We start from the raw sequence: 15,980 nt of genomic DNA on the forward strand, positions 1-15,980 counted from the left end.
TAATAATTGTATTAGGAGAATATAGTCATTACTATTCAAGTGTACATGTTTACCTTATACAGTTTTAAGATGCCACACAAATTCAGAGGTTGGAGACTGCATATATGAGTTTCTTTTCTAAGCTTTATAAGTAACTTTTTTCTTTTTCTTCCTATAATAGTGGCCCTGTTCTATCATTAGCTATTAGTTCTAATGGAGAGCAGTGTTTCAGTGGTGGTATAGATGCAACCATCCAGTGGTGGAATATGCCTAGCCCTAATGTGGATCCATATGATACATATGGTAAGCAAAGGTTCAAAATATATTTTTAAGTGTGTGGAGCTGGCAAAAGTAAATACCTCATCTAGAAGCTTGTTTAAACATGTATTAGTTTCCTTGTTTAGTTATTCCATTTCTAATAATTTGCTTTATTAAGGAGAAACATTAGAAAATAGGCCATGAATATTTAGGCCTATGAATTGGTACTTTCTCTATGGTGTCCAAAATATCTATACTAATAATAGGGTAATATGCAAATTGGTTGGGACGCTCTCACGCATAATGACCCATCAGCAGGCTGTGTGTGCAGCAGGCACAGGTGGGCGGGGACTTGCGCCACGCCGTCACAATCCATCACCAGGAGGGCCTCTGTGTGGCCCGGCCTGGGGGTGGCCCCCTGTGGAGGCCTGACCAGTGCTAACATGATGCTGCCTGCGTGCTTCCCCGCCCAGCACTAATGTAACTCTGCCTGTGTGTGTCCCAAGCTGGGGACATGACGCGGCAGTGGGGGCCAGTTGGGGACGATCAGGCCGGCAGATGGTGCAGTGTGGGCAAGCAGTCTGGCGCGGGGAGCAAGCAGTTAGGGGCAACATCAGGCTAGCAGGGAGCAGTTAGTGGCGAGATCAGGCAGGCATGCAGAGGTGGTTAGGGGCGATCAGGCAGGCAGGCAGAATGGTTAGGGGTGATCAGGTAGGCAGGCAGGTGAGTAGTTAGGAGCCAGTGGTCCCAGATTGGAGAGGATTCAGGCCGTGCTGAGGGACTCCCATCCCCATGCATGAATTTTGTGCACCGAGCCTCTGGTTAAATAAACAGTGGTCTACTTAATGGTTGGTTTATTTAAGAAGAACTTGAGCTCTTTAGTGTTTCTATTTAACACACACTTGGTGCCTAACTTTGCCAGGTTTAGTGTTAAGTACTACATCAAGAAGTAAGAATTAGCCTTGGGTGGTGTTGCTCAAGTTGGTTGGGTATTGTCCCATGCACTGACAGATTGCCAGTTCGATTTCTGGTCATGGAACATGCCCAGGTTGCAGGCTCCATCCCCAGTAGGAGGCGTGCAGGAGGTAGCCAATCGAATATTTCAGTCTCACATTGATGTTTCTTTCTCCCTCTCCCTTTTATTCTCTCAAAATCTATAAAAATATTTTTTTAAAGGAAGAAGTAAGAATTGTCTAATGGAAATGATAGGCATTAAACAGATAAGCAAGGGGATAGAGTATAGTTAAAAATCGTGATAAGTACAGTACTATGAGAGAGAGTAATGGGTGGAACTTTCTTTACATGTAGTCTAAAATGGTGACATTCAAACTAAAATATACAATATAAAAGGGAAATTTTAGTATAGTAGACCCTCCTTTTCAGCGGTTTTGATTTCTGAGGATTCAGTTACCTGAGGTCAACCATGGTCCAAAAATGTTAACTGGAAAATTCCAGAAATAAAAAATTGGTAAGTTTTATGTTTTACTTGCACACAGTCTGAGTAGCATGATGAAATCCAGCATCCTGCCGCTCGATCCTGCCCTAGATATGAATCATTCCTTTTTTCAACATATCCACACTGTATATGCTTACCTGTCCGTTAGTCACTTGGTATCCAGGTATGGCAGTGCTTATGTCCCAGTAACCTTTAATTTACTTAATAATGGCCCCAAAGTGCAAGAGAATTAATGCTGCCAATTGGAATATACCAAAACGAAATTATTTTTTAATCCTCATCCAAGCATATGTTGTTGTTTTATTGATTTGAGAGAGAGAGAGGGGAAGGGAAAGAGAGAAACATCGATCCATTGCCTCCTGTACGCCACAACTGAGGATCAAACCCACAACCTTTTGGTGTATGGGATGATGCACCAACCAACTGAGCCACCCGGCCAGGGCTATAAAATGCTTCCTTTAAGTGAGAATGTGAAAGTTTTTGACTAAATAGGAAAATAAAATACCATATGCTGAGGTTCCTGTCCATGAAATTGTGAAGAAGGAAAAAGAAATTCATGCTTGAGCTGAACCCAGGCAATTGGAGGCTTCTCAATGAGAGACTCAGGAATACAATAGTTCACCCTTGAGGCAACTTATACCCTCTCCCCTGTCCTTAGAATGTACGGTTTGCTTACTGTTCCCAAAATAGAAGTCATTTTTAAGGATATAGCCTTGAAAGAGTAAGATGTTGAGACCAGCTGGCTTGAATACATTACTGAACTCAGTTAAGGCCTCTAAATGCACTTAAGATTCTACTTGTCTTGCTGCCATTCAAAACAAGCCTTTTATGTAAGTTCTCTTGCTTATTAAATTTGCAACCTACCGAAAAAAGAAATTTGTGCTAGTTTGCTGAAAGAGTGCATTCACATAACTTGGTATAGTATCCTACCTAATAAAAGGGAAACATGGTAATTAGCTGTACCTCTGCTACCCTTCCCATTGGCTAATCAGGGCAATATGCAAATTAACTGCCAACCAAGATGGCAGCCGGCAGCCAGGCAGCTTGAAGCTAACATGAGGCTTGCTTGCTTCAGTGACGGAGGAAACCAATGTTCCCTGCCTGCCTTGCCGGCCTCTGAGCTTGCAGTTTGAAACATTGTTACAAATATAGAAGCTAAACAAAACCCCAGAAACATGCTTTCAGCCAGCAGGGATCTCAGAGCTGGAGTTGATACAGTGTTTCGATTATAGAACCCAAACAAACCAGATACCTGCTTTCAGCAGCAGAGGCCTCAGAGCTGGAGCCAGAGCTAAAGCTGGCCCAGTATAAAAAAAAGAAAAGAAAAAAAGGAGCAGTTGGGAGCTTCAGTCACCTGCCAGCCTGAAAACAGCCCTCAGCCCCTCACCCAGGCTGGCCAGGCACCCCAGTGGGGACCCCCACCCTGATCCAGGACACCCTTCAGGGCAAACCAGCCGGCCCCCACCCGTGCACCAGGCCTCTACCCTATATAGTAAAAGGGTAATACGCCTCCCAGCACCGGGATCAGCGGAGCCACGAGGCCTCCCGGCACCGGGATCAGCATGACAGGGGGCAGCGCCCAAACCCCCTGATCACCCTGCGGCTCTGTGTGTGACGGGGTGGGGCCACAACCTCCCTATCCACCCTGCTCTGTTCGTGACAGGGGAAGGCGCCCCAACCCCCTGATCGGCCCTGCTCTGTGCCTGATAGGGGGGAGCTCCCCAACCCCCTGATCGCCCTGCAGCTCTGTGTGGGACAGGGTGCAGCGCCCCAACCCCCGCCCCCCCCACGGGCCCTGCTCTGTGTGTGACGGGGTAGAGCCATAACCTCCCCATCGGCCCTGCCCTGAGTGTGACAGTGGCGGCGCCCCAACCCCCTGATCGGCCCTTCTCTGTGGGTGATAGAGGGTGGCGCCCCAACCCCCTGATCGGCCCTGCTCTGTGCGTGACGGGGTGGCGACAACCTCCCCATTGACCCTGCCTTGAGTGTGACAGGGGGCGGTGCCCCAACCCCCGAATCGGCCCTACCCTGAGTGTAACTGAGAGTGGCATCGCAACCTCCCAATCCGCCCTGCTCTGTGCATGACGGGGTGGCGCCCCAACTCCCCAATCGGCCCTGCTCTGAGCCCGACCAGGGGCTGCACCTAGGGATTGGGCCTGCCCTTTGCCACCCAGGAGCAGGCCTAAGCCAGCAGGTCGTTATCTCCCGAGGGGTCCCAGACTGCAAGAGGGCACAGGCCGGGCTGAGCGACTCCCCCTTCCCCCTCCCCCCCGAGTGCACAAATTTTTGTGCACCAGGCCTCTAGTATTGTTATAATTGTTCTATATTATTAGTTATTGTTGTTAATCTCTTAGTGTGGCTAATTTATAAATTAAACTTTATCATAGGTATGTATATGTAGGAAAATAGTATACAGGGGTGGGGGAAAGTAGGTTTACAGTTCAGGTGGAATAAGACATTATCTAAAAGATAAATCATAAGTGAGGATGTGAAATAATAATAGTAGGAAGGAGACAAATAATACACTAATACATAAATAATACAAGAATTAACTGTGTTTCGCGTACTCACAACTGTAAACCTACTTTCGCCCACCCCTGTATATAGAGTTTGGTACTATCTGTGGTTTCAGTCATCCACTGGGTGTCTTGGAATGTATCCCTTGGGATAAGGGGGGACTACTGTAAAGAGTTTTAAGCCAGGAAGTGACCTGTAATTGTAAGGTTTAAAAAGGTGACTCGGTCTGTTGCAGGACATAGGGGGCAGAGTGGAGAGAGGAATACACATTTCATGTTGTACTGTAAAGTTGGAATATTTGAGTCATTTGGAGAGTAAATGGAAGGTAAAAACATTTACTCTATGCTTTTCTACTCTTTGGCAGAAGGGCAGCATAAGGTTAATGAAGGTCTTTTTGTTTATGTTGAGGGACGCTAAAGCACAGTTTTGGGCTTGTGGATCCCAAGGATTAGGAGAATTTTTGTAGCAGGGAAAATGTTAAATATGAAAGCAGTTTAGTGAGTTGAGTGGAATCCAGAATACATCTGGTATAATTAGCCTTTGATAGGAAGGAGGACAGTTCCTTACTTACAGCTGCACAGAGAAGATGGTTTTAGACACTAGCAGATTTATAGATTGGGAGACAGGAGGATGGGAAGGGGTTCCTATTTCAGTGCTATATTTTCTCAATGAAGTATGAGAGATAGTTATTCATGAGGATGGAAGGTTGGGAACTGTGAGAATTGTGGAAGTGATAAGAGACACCTGTGTAAAGTGGGGGTTTTATTAGAGAAACAGGGTTGTAGGACAAATGAGGCACAGTGTTATTAGCCATTAGGTCCATCAAGTGATGAATGAATAAAACGTAGTGTGTCCATACAATGGAATATTACTCGACAATTAAAAGAAATGAAATACTTATATATGCTATAACATGGATGAACCTTGGAAGCAGTATGCTAAATGAAAGAAGCCAGTTACAGAAGGTCACTTATATGAAATGTCCAGAATAGGCAAACTTGTAGTAACAAGGTAGATCAGTGGTTTTTTAGAGTTGCGGAAAGGCAGGGAAGAAGAATTGGATGGAAATAGCTAACGAGTAGTGAAAGTGTCTTAAAATTGGTGTGGTGATGATTGCAGAACTCCGTAAACATACCAAAAACACTGAATTGTACACTTTACATTGGTGAGTTCTATGGAATGGGAGTAATATCTCAACAAAGCTGTTTTTTAAAAAGTATGTATTCCTTACAGAAAATTGAAAAAATGCAAGAATGTACTGGGGAGGTGGGTAAAAATAACCAATAAATTCACAACTTAGAAGAGATGGCCATTGTATTCATTTTGGTTTATCTTCTTATAGCTGGTTTGTGTAGCCTTATACTTAATTATATAGTAAGTTATCTTTATATACTTCAACTTAGTTTTGCTCATTTTTGTTTGTTTGTTTTCTTCCCAGAGCCAAATGTTCTAGCTGGCACTTTAGTGGCTCATACAGATGCTGTCTGGGGTCTTGCTTATAGTGGTATAAAAAATCAATTACTATCATGTTCAGCAGATGGCACTGTTAGGTTATGGAAGCCACAAGAAAAATTGCCATGTATTTGCACTTACAATGGAAACAAGGGTATGTAAATTTTGTCTCTATGAAAAAAGCTAACTTTTGGGGGGGAGGGGGGGGGAGATAAAAAGGACAATTGATTTACTATTTCTTTGTTGCTCCAAGAAATTTAAAGAATTTAAAGCTTGTGGGCCGAAACCGGTTTGGCTCAGTGGATAGAGCGTCGGCCTGCGGACTGAGGGGTCCCAGGTTCGATTCCGGTCAAGGGCATGTACCTGGGTTGCGGGCACATCCCCAGTGGGAGATGTGCAGGAGGCGGCTGATCGATGTTTCTCTCCCATCGATGTTTCTGACTCTCTATCTCTCTCCCTTCCTCTCTGTAAAAAATCAATAAAATATATTTAAAAAAAAAAAAAAAAAAAAAAAAAAGCTTGTGATAATCTTTTCCCTTTGTTATTTTTTATAAATGGGAAGCTTTGCAAATGTATCCTGTAGTTCAGTGTTTTGTTTTTATACCCTTTTCAGGACATGTTTTATTTAAAAAACAAAGCTATTTCTATGTAATAGTGGAATAGACAAATGAGGCTAGTAATAGGGACAACACAAGGCTCTCTGCCTGCTTCAGGTGGCTTCCCACAGAAATCGAAGGGATCACAGTGTTAAGCATACCTGCAAACCATATATGAGCACACTGATTAAGAAATCTAGCTGTAATCATTGAAATAGCACCCTTAACTGGGAAGTACAAACTAAGTAACATGCATGATTTCAAATCTTTTCCTGTCAAAGAAGGCTTTAACCAGTTTACCTGTGACATTTGTTTACATACATATACTGTACTTGTATTGGTCTTATTTTCTAAGTCATTTTTTAAAGTTAGTTGTAAATGTCAGACTTTTTTTTTTCTTTTATCCTCGTCTGAGGATATGTTTAGAGAGAGAGAGAGAAACACCAATCGATTGCCTCCCGTCTGCATTCCAACTGGGGATCAAATCTGCAATGTATGCACGTGCCCCGACCAGGAATTGAGCCCTCAACTTTTTGGTGCATGGATTGGTGACGCTCCAACCAACTGAGCCACCTGGCCAGGGCCAAACTTTTTTTTTTATTAAAAATTATGTTTAGTTTTAAAACATTATATTTTTATTATTTTTGTTGTTTGTTTGCTTATTAATCCTCTCCCTAGGATACCTCTCCCGGGGATATTCTTCCATTGATTTTTAGAGAGAGTGGAAGGGAGAGGGAGAGACAGAGAGAAACATCACTGTGAGAGAGACATTGATTGGTTGCCTCCTGCAGGCATCCTGACCAGGGCCAGGGAACCTGCAACTTAGGTATGTGCCCTTGACTGGAATTGAACACAGGACTCTTCAGTCCACAGGCAAACCATCTATCCCCTGAGCCAAATCGGCTAGGGCTTAAAACATTTTAGAGGACTAATATATGCTTAATTTTGTTAGGTCTGTGTTACCCAAGTTTTTGAGGTAAAAATTCATTTAGATATTTGTTTCTAGCTTCATCTAGGTAATTAATTGCTTGACTCCAGATTTCATCTTGTTGTGCATTGATCTGGCCAGTGAATTTATTATGTTAAAGAGAGAAATTGCTGCTCAGACCACTGTAGGGGATAGCACTGCATGAGTGGATTCCAGAGTCCACACTTTATTTTTACAGATCTGAAAATATCACAGGTGAACAGTCTCCGAAGACAGTGATGTGAGAATGCTAATTTGTCACTTTACAGTAAGATATATACACTGAGTGGCTAGATTATTATGACCACCTGACGTTCGTAGGCAAATTAGCTATAATTTCTCACTGAAGTTGCTAGAGGGCCAGGTCATAATATGTGAATAGCACAACATACCTAAGTATCATTGCTGATCAAGTTCATCCTATCACGTTGATGGCATATCCCAATGGAGATGGCTTCTTCCAACAAGACAATGCGCCATGCCACGGTGCTCGTACTGTGCAGGAGTGGTTTCAAGAACATGAGGGAGACTTTACCTTGCTTAGGTGGCCCCCACAATCACCAGATCTCAATCCAATTGAGCATTTGTGGGACGAAGTTAAAAGCCATCAGGCAGCTGGTTCCACAACCATTAAATCTCACAGAACTGGACAGTGCTATTCATCAGGCGTGGTGTCAGATTCCTCGCATCACCTTTCAACATCTCGTGGAGTCAATGCCAAGAAGAATCGCCGCAGTATTGAAGGCAGAAGGTGGCCCAACGAAGTACTGATGGGGTGGTCATAATAATCTGGCCACTCAGTGTAATTTGCAAGTGGTCCAAAAGACTCATCAGGATTTTTTATTTCTCTTTTAAAAGAAAATGCATAGAAAGTAACTTTTGCACATATCTACTCTTACTTTAAGAACCCTCTAGCTGTATTTTCCTTATGTTAAATAAATAGAATGTTTTACATATATTTTAAGTAACTGAGGGAAAGCTTTGGCTGTTGCGACTCAGTGGGTTAGAGTGTCGTCCAGTGCACTGGAAGGTCGTGGGTTTGATTCCCAGTCAGGGCACATACCTAGTTTTCGGGTCCCTAGTTGGGGGTCAAGCAGGAGACAACCAATCATTCTAACTCTCATATTGATGTCTCTCCCTCCTCCTTCTTCCCCTTCCCTCTCCCTCCTCTACTCCCTCCCTCTCATCCTACACCTCCCTCTCTCCCTCTTCTTTTCCCTCTCCCTCTCTAAAATCAATCACCCAGTCAATATAAAATATAAAATAATATAAAATAAAATAATTGAGGGAAAGTTACTTATTATATAGCTCACCATCCTAACAATTTCTTTTTTATTATTATTAACATTAACTCAAGAATATTTGAATTTCCTTTTTAATCAGAAGAGCAGAGATTTCTAAATTATGTGTTTACACTGTATCTCTTTGGGCTCCTTTCAGAGCATGGAATACCTACATCGGTTGACTTTATAGGCTGTGATCCAGCTCATATGGTGACCTCTTTCAACACTGGTAGTACAGTAATTTATGATTTAGAAACATCACAGTCATTGGTGATGCTTTCATCACAGATAGATTCTGGTAAGTTTTCATGGGTTCCTTTGAAACTTTAAAAAGGATTACTACACAATAGAGGGTGGTTTTTAATTTTCACATTTTGACTATTTAAATTTAGGATGCAAAAAATAGTTTCATTGTGTTATAGTTTAACTTACTTACATTATTTCTATTTCCTGAAATTATGCTTAAAAATAAGCTGGGTGGGTATATGAGGACAGAAGAGGGAATAAAGCAATGTAAAGGTGAAAGCAAATGAATTAATTTTAAATTTTTAATGGAAATACATATGGAAGTAGAGAAAATAATATAATGAGCCTGATGAACTCATCATGTAGCCCCAATAATTATGCATAAATGGTCAATGTAGTAAGTATAGGATATGATGTGTATTTTACAATTTATTTAAGTAGGAATCCAAATAATACTCTGCATTGTGATTGGCTGATAAGTTTTTCAGGTCTCTTTTCATCTGTAGGTTCCCCCTCCATCTCTTATTTCATTTATATTTTTTCATGTTTATTTGATTTTAATTACAGTTTATAGTTAATATTATTTTGTGTTAGTTTCAGGTGTACAGTATAGTGGTTAGATAATCATGTACTTTACAGAGTGGTCCCCTTGATACCAAGTACCCACCTGGCACCATACACGGATATTATAATTTTTTTTTCTTTATTGATTAAGGTATTACGTATGTGTCCTTATTCCCCCATTACCCTCTCACCCCTTACCCCCCCACCCCCACCCCCACTCATGTCCTCACCCCCCTAGTGTCTGTGTCCATTGGTTAGGCTTATATGCATGCATACCAATCCTTTGATTGATCTCTCCCCCTTACCCTCACCCTCCCCTACCTTCCCTCTGAGGTTTGACGGTCTGATCGATGCTTCTCTGTCTCTGGATCTGTTTTTGTTCATCAGTTTATGCTATTCATTATATTCCACAAATGAGTGAGATCATGTAATACCTTTCTCTGACTGGCTTATTTCGCTTAGCATAATGTTCTCCAGTTCCATCCATGCTGTTGCAAATGGTAAGAATTCCGTCTTTTTTACAACAGTGTTGTGTTCCATTGTGTAGATGTACCACAGTTTCTTAATCCACTCATCTGCTTATGGGCACTTAGGCTGTTTCCAAATCTTAGCTATGGTGAATTGTGCTGCTATGAACATAGGGTTGCATATATCCTTTCTGATTGGTGTTTCTAGTTTCTTGGGATGTATTCCTAGAAGTGGGATCACTGGGTCAAATGGCAGCTCCATTTTTAGTTTTTTGAGGAAATTCCAAACTGTTCTCCACAGTGGCTGCACCAGTCTGCATTCCCACCAGCAGTGCACGAGCGTTCCTTTTCTCTGCATCCTTGCCAGCACTTGTCATTTGTTGATTTGTTGATGATAGCCATTCTGACAGGTGTGAGATGGTACCTCATTGTCGTTTTGATTTGCATCTCTCGGGTAATTAGTGACTTTGAGCATGTTTTCATATGTCTCTTGGCCTGCCTTCTGTCCTCTTCCGAAAAGTATCTATTTAGGTCAATTGCCCATTTTTTGATTGGTTTGTTTATCTTCCTTTTGTTAAGTTGTATGAGTTCTCTGTAAATGTTGGAGATTAAACCCTTATCAGTGATAACATCAGTGATAACATTGTCAAATATGTTCTCCCATGCAGTGGGCTTTCTTGTTGTTTTGTTGATCGTTTCCTTTGCTGTGCAGAAGCTTTTTATTTTGATGCAGTCCCATTTGTTTATTTTCTCTTTAGTTTCCATTGCCCTAGGAGCAGTATCGATGAAGATATTGCTTCGGCATATGTCTGAGATTGTGCTGCCTGTGGATTCCTCTAATATTTTTATGGTTTCCAGTCTTCTGTTTAACTCCTTTATCCATTTTGAGTTTATTTTTGTGTATGGTGTAAGTTGGTGGTCTAGTTTCATTTCTTTGCATGTGTCTGACCAAATTTCCCAGCACCATTTATTGAAGATATAATATTATTAACTATATTTTCTATACTGTACTTCCTTGCATTTTTTACTTGAATAAATTGGATAGTTTGCCTGTAAAATTTTCCACAAACTGGATTTTGCTTGGGGTATCATTTAACAAGCTCCTCTATTCATTTTATTTCCTAAATTGGTTTTAGTTCCAGAGGCTTATTCAAATTTAGGTTCAGTGTTTTATTTGTGTTCACTTAAAAGTTTTTAATGGTTAGACAAGACTACTTCATAAATTGTGAACTTTTATCAGAAGTAAATATTGTCTGGTTTATTTATTGTTTATCTTTTTATGTTTCAGTCTTGATGATAATTACCTGGATCTGTCAATTCATTAGCTGTTTAAAAATAATTTTCTAATTCTTTAATTATTTCTCCATATATTAGCAAGAATACTTCTGTAAAGAGGAACACCCCTCATCAATAAATTGGGTGCTTCGGAGTTAGATTATAAAGGAAAGGCAAAATAAATTATTGATTCCCCCTCCCCTTTATTTACCAGCTTACATAATAGTAATAATGAAGTGTTCCCTAGCATCCTCCATAGGTGACCAGAGAGTCTATTGGGTGTTGTTTGTTTGTTTTATTATCATTACTAGAGGCCTGATGCATGGAATTAGTGCAAGGGGCTCAGCTCTCACAGCCTCGGCTGGCCCTCACAGCTCCGGCTTCGTCCAGAAGGTTGTCCGGACAGTCATTCTGCTGTCTGGTCTAATTAGCATATTAGCTCTTTATTATATAGGATAATCTCACTTAGATGTAAATGTATTTGATGTATATGAATCATTGCCGTTATTATCTTTATTGCTATTCAGATGGTTTAATCTTTGGCCAGTGGGAATTTATTCATGTAGCTCCTGAGCCCTTTTGACATGACCCTGGGAGTCATTGATAGTTTTACTTTCTGATATGAGAAGATATTCTAGGTTCATCTTGTTGATTTGTGCCCCAGATCTGAAATTGGCCATTTCTCTAAGGAGACATGGATTCTCTGAGTGAAAAAAAGACATTTAGAGACTACAGTTTAGGCTCTTGGGTTGGTCCTTATGGATTTCATGGCTCTTGAATTGGTCATTGGTTTAGGCTTTTTCGGTGGTCAGAGTGACAAATACATTTTTTTAAAAGAAAAAATGTTGAAAAATTCATATGAATACTTCCTATTGAAATTCAGATTTATCTCATTGATTTTTTATGTCTTTATTTCATTTTAACTGTACCAAATCTCACTGTGTTCAGCAAAATCATCATCATCTCTCATTTTGTTTATTTCACAGTACACATAGTCATCTCAGAATAATAATACCAAAACCACTGTCAATAGTTTGATTATTGAAACTAGGGATGGGTAATCTATTACTGTGCTTTCAAGTCACTTGAAATAGTTCATTTATTTGTGCTTATACCACCAATTGGATATATGGTAAAGTTCACTCATTTAAATTTACTTTTGATTTTTTGTGATTGCTTTTTTAAAAATCAAGCTTTTTAAATGTTAATCGTGTAAAACATTAAAATACTTAAAGAAATGTCTTTCCCAGTGCCCTTTCAACCTTAGTTTCTCTCTCCCTCTTCCATAGGTAATTACACACACAAACATATATGGGGTTTTTTTTGTGTTATGTGTTTAAGTTTAGTTAATAGTTCTTATATACATGTGGAATGATTGATTTACTTAAAGTCTAATAATGTGGATGATATTTTCCCATTTGTTTTGATTCTTCTCTGTTCTCCCTCATTGCTAATCAAAAATTAGGAGCTTGTCAGTAAAGAAAAGGTCTTATTCCTAAGGACATTCATTCTGGTTCTTTGTATTTTTGTCAGAATGGGTAGGCTGGGGATTCTTTCTTACAAACACCTAATTATCACTTATGAATTTTCCTTAAATGCTTATAATTATTTTATGGGCTATTCATTAAAAGTAATGATAATTGTGAGATTTTTTAAGAATTCTTAAACCACCTACATTAAAATACTTACAACTTTTCTAGACTTGAGCCTAGTAGGGTCCATATTATAGGACATGATAGCTTAAACATTTATTTTTTAAGAAATCGTATTCCTCTAGAGCTCTAGTTTTATTTCTCAGATATTTTTATTTATTTATTTATTTATTTAGATTTTTTTTTTTTGTTTTATGCCAAAGCTTTGTTTTTTTATTTTTTGGTAAGAATAAAAAGGTCATCATCCAGTTCCAACTGAAGGTTTGAATTTTAGTGCTTTATCTGCCTTTATTTTTCAGATTTACAATCCAGTAATCACATTAATAGAGTAGTAAGTCATCCCACACTTCCTGTTACAATAACTGCTCATGAAGATAGACACATCAAATTTTTTGACAATAAAACGGGTAAGTAGGTTGTCTTATTTTCTTTTCAGTCATATTAATAATTCTGTAAATTTGAAGTGATCAAAAATGCTATTCTTTTATATAAAATATATTGACTTTTCTGCTTCAAAATTGCCAAGTTAAATAATTTTAACTCAGATTTTTGCTTTAGTTATGTAGCACGTTCATGATATCTTGTTTTATACTTAAGTATATAAATAAAACCTTGCCTACGTATTATGATTTTTTTCATGTCATATTAACTATAAGTCCATCCATTTGAAATTATTTTCGTCATAGTCTATTGTGATGTAGTATAGCAGAAGAGGTGTCTTTCTGGGGTTTGGCATTTCAAATATGTTCTTTTTTTTTTTTTTTTTTTTTTTAAATATATTTTATTGATTTTTTACAGAGAGGAAGGGAGAGAGACAGAGAGTTAGAAACATCGATGAGAGAGAAACATCGATCAGCTGCCTCCTGCACATCTCCCACTGGGGATATGCCCGCAACCCAGGTACATGCCCTTGACCGGAATCAAACCTAGGACCTTTCAGTCCGCAGGCCGATGCTCTATCCACTGAGCCAAACCGGTTTCGGCTCAAATATGTTCTTAAAATTATTTCTCAGTGGATAAAATGATGGTTAGTAAAAAGTGTTTTATTGCCATCTTCCCTGTATTTCTTGTTGTCAGAATACTTAACCATTTATATAGAAGTCAAATCAAATATTAATGTGGCCATAAAGTTTCTTTAAGGACCCTTGTTCCATCTGTAATTACCTGAATACTATATAAAATATTGTTTGTTTTCTTTCAGGAAAGGTCTGACAGCTAGAAAGGCTTCCTTGAGGGGAAGCTAAAACAGGGGTATTAGAGGACTTCCATATCAAAATCTTAAATATTAATTATAATATTATTGCAGGGCAACAAATTATCAAGCAAGATAGCAAATTAAAAGACAGATTTCTCTTAGAACATGGTCATATTTTTAGTCTTTCATAAATCCCTTTGTTCAAGCAACACTTCATGGACAGATTCCTTTTAACTCAATAAAACAGTTGAGAAGGTAATGGATATTCACAGGACTATGTATTTCACAGGAGAGACTATTCATATTCATGTGAATGTTTTCCATTTAATACCTTATCAACAATTCTTTGAACATTTTTTGAAGCCTAAAGATTATCCTCTGCTGCAAGAACAGAGATAATTTCCTTTATTGTATTCCTAAAAAGATTGATATTTTTTTTATTAATTATTACAGATTTAGATTTGTAAGGGGAGGTTCAGGAATTTTCGTAGTTAGTTGTATTAAAAGTAAAGTGTGAGTCTCTAGAGCTGTTTTAATGGCAAAAATCAAGAAAAAGTGGTAATAAAATTTCACTTAATAAGTAAGGAGCTTACAGTCTTATAAGATCTACCAATTTATTTTGTTATTTCTCTTAAGTAGTTTTAGTACCTTATCTTTAGTGGGAAGAAATTGAAGCAGTGGCCTCCAAACACTAGAAAAATTCTTTTTAAATCAACCTCTCTCACTTTTACTCTCATATACAGGCGCACACACACACACACACACACACACACACACACACACATACAACAGAGTTCAATTTATTGAACTTTTGTATCTGAGACATAGAAATCAATATTATGAATGGGTTTGATAAATATTTAGATTTTAACAACAGAAACATATTTAGCATTTTGTATTCTGCAGTACACTGGCTACTGTCATGTATAAGATGGGGTTTCTGCTTTCTGGGGACTTAACTGTTACCTGGGGAAAACAGGATGTGTGTATGTGTGTGCACCTGAACTCTGCCAGGTAAAGGAATCTTCACAGAGTAAGGGTTTGAGCTTTGCCTTGAAGCAATGGTAAGATTTTTTTTTTTTTTTTTTTAAGTGGAGAAAGTAGTAGGAAATTTCAGGTAAGGACGTATTTTGATCAGAGGCTTGGTGGTAGAAACTTTGGCCAACACGGGGGTTTTTTACAGGCAAAGCCAAAGCGGTAAGTCTGGAGGAAGAAAACAGACTCTATTGAGAACTTCTCACAGCCAACCTAAGAATAATGAATTTTTGTTTATGCTATGCACTGTGAAAGCCACTTAAAATATTTGAGCAGGGATTACAAAATTGGTTTAAAAAGATTATTTAAGTTATATTATATGGTAGATCCTTGACTTTTAAGGAATTAAAAATTTACAGCTTCTATTTTTTGTTCCAGAGAGATCTTTGAGTCTCGTGATTTTTAAAAGTTTGATAGAGGCACAAATTAGAGTTGCATATACTATACTGAGACACTTAGCTAGTGAGTATGAGAGAGAAGGTGTAGGATGTGGTAGAGAAGTTGGAGGAAGAAGGTCCTGCATAGATTGTGAAGTCATGCAGCAGAATTCATTGGCTATCTGCCAGAGTTCTCAGTGCTTAGTAAACAAAACAAAATGCCCTATCTTCTTGGAGCTTAATGGTATATTACTTACTGTGAGCCATTGTTGTATTTGATTTATGTGTATTAACATGTTTGCTCTTCTAATAACTCTATTAGGTATATATGATACTATTATTATTTCCATTTTACAGTTGAAATAAAAGGCTTAAAAGAAGTTAAATAATTAGTGCAGTTCTACACAACAGGAAAATTGCAGGGTTGGGATTCAAATCCATACAGTTTGCTTCTAGAGTCTACATGGTTTACATTAGTCTGTTTCTTTTCCATTTCATAGTGGCCTATAATACTGATTGCCCAAGTCAAAGGGCTTAGATGCCAGGTAGCCTGTTATAAGAGCAAAGAATTAATCTTGGTGGAGGAAGAGGGGTGGCAGAGGCATTGGAGCCAACGTGAAATTGGTTAAATGTGAGAAATTACAAGTAAGTGTTGCTGAAG

The 15,980-nt window shown here is 39.0% G+C and overlaps 1 protein-coding gene across 2 annotated transcripts in view; it reads left to right on the forward strand.

The window, feature by feature from the left end:
- STRN3 (striatin 3) overlaps positions 1 to 15,980 on the forward strand; it is a 98,149-nt gene that overhangs the window by 76,916 nt on the left and 5,253 nt on the right. For both annotated transcript variants that reach the window (XM_036353873.1, XM_036353882.1), the window contains 4 exons: positions 161 to 282; positions 5,649 to 5,816; positions 8,666 to 8,806; positions 13,012 to 13,119. In XM_036353873.1, the coding sequence (XP_036209766.1) occupies positions 161 to 282; positions 5,649 to 5,816; positions 8,666 to 8,806; positions 13,012 to 13,119 (539 nt within the window). The remainder of the gene's footprint in view (positions 1 to 160; positions 283 to 5,648; positions 5,817 to 8,665; positions 8,807 to 13,011; positions 13,120 to 15,980) is intronic.

This window comes from Myotis myotis, unplaced genomic scaffold (assembly GCF_014108235.1).
Source record: "Myotis myotis isolate mMyoMyo1 unplaced genomic scaffold, mMyoMyo1.p scaffold_m19_p_1, whole genome shotgun sequence".
Taxonomy (NCBI): Eukaryota; Metazoa; Chordata; class Mammalia; order Chiroptera; family Vespertilionidae; genus Myotis; species Myotis myotis.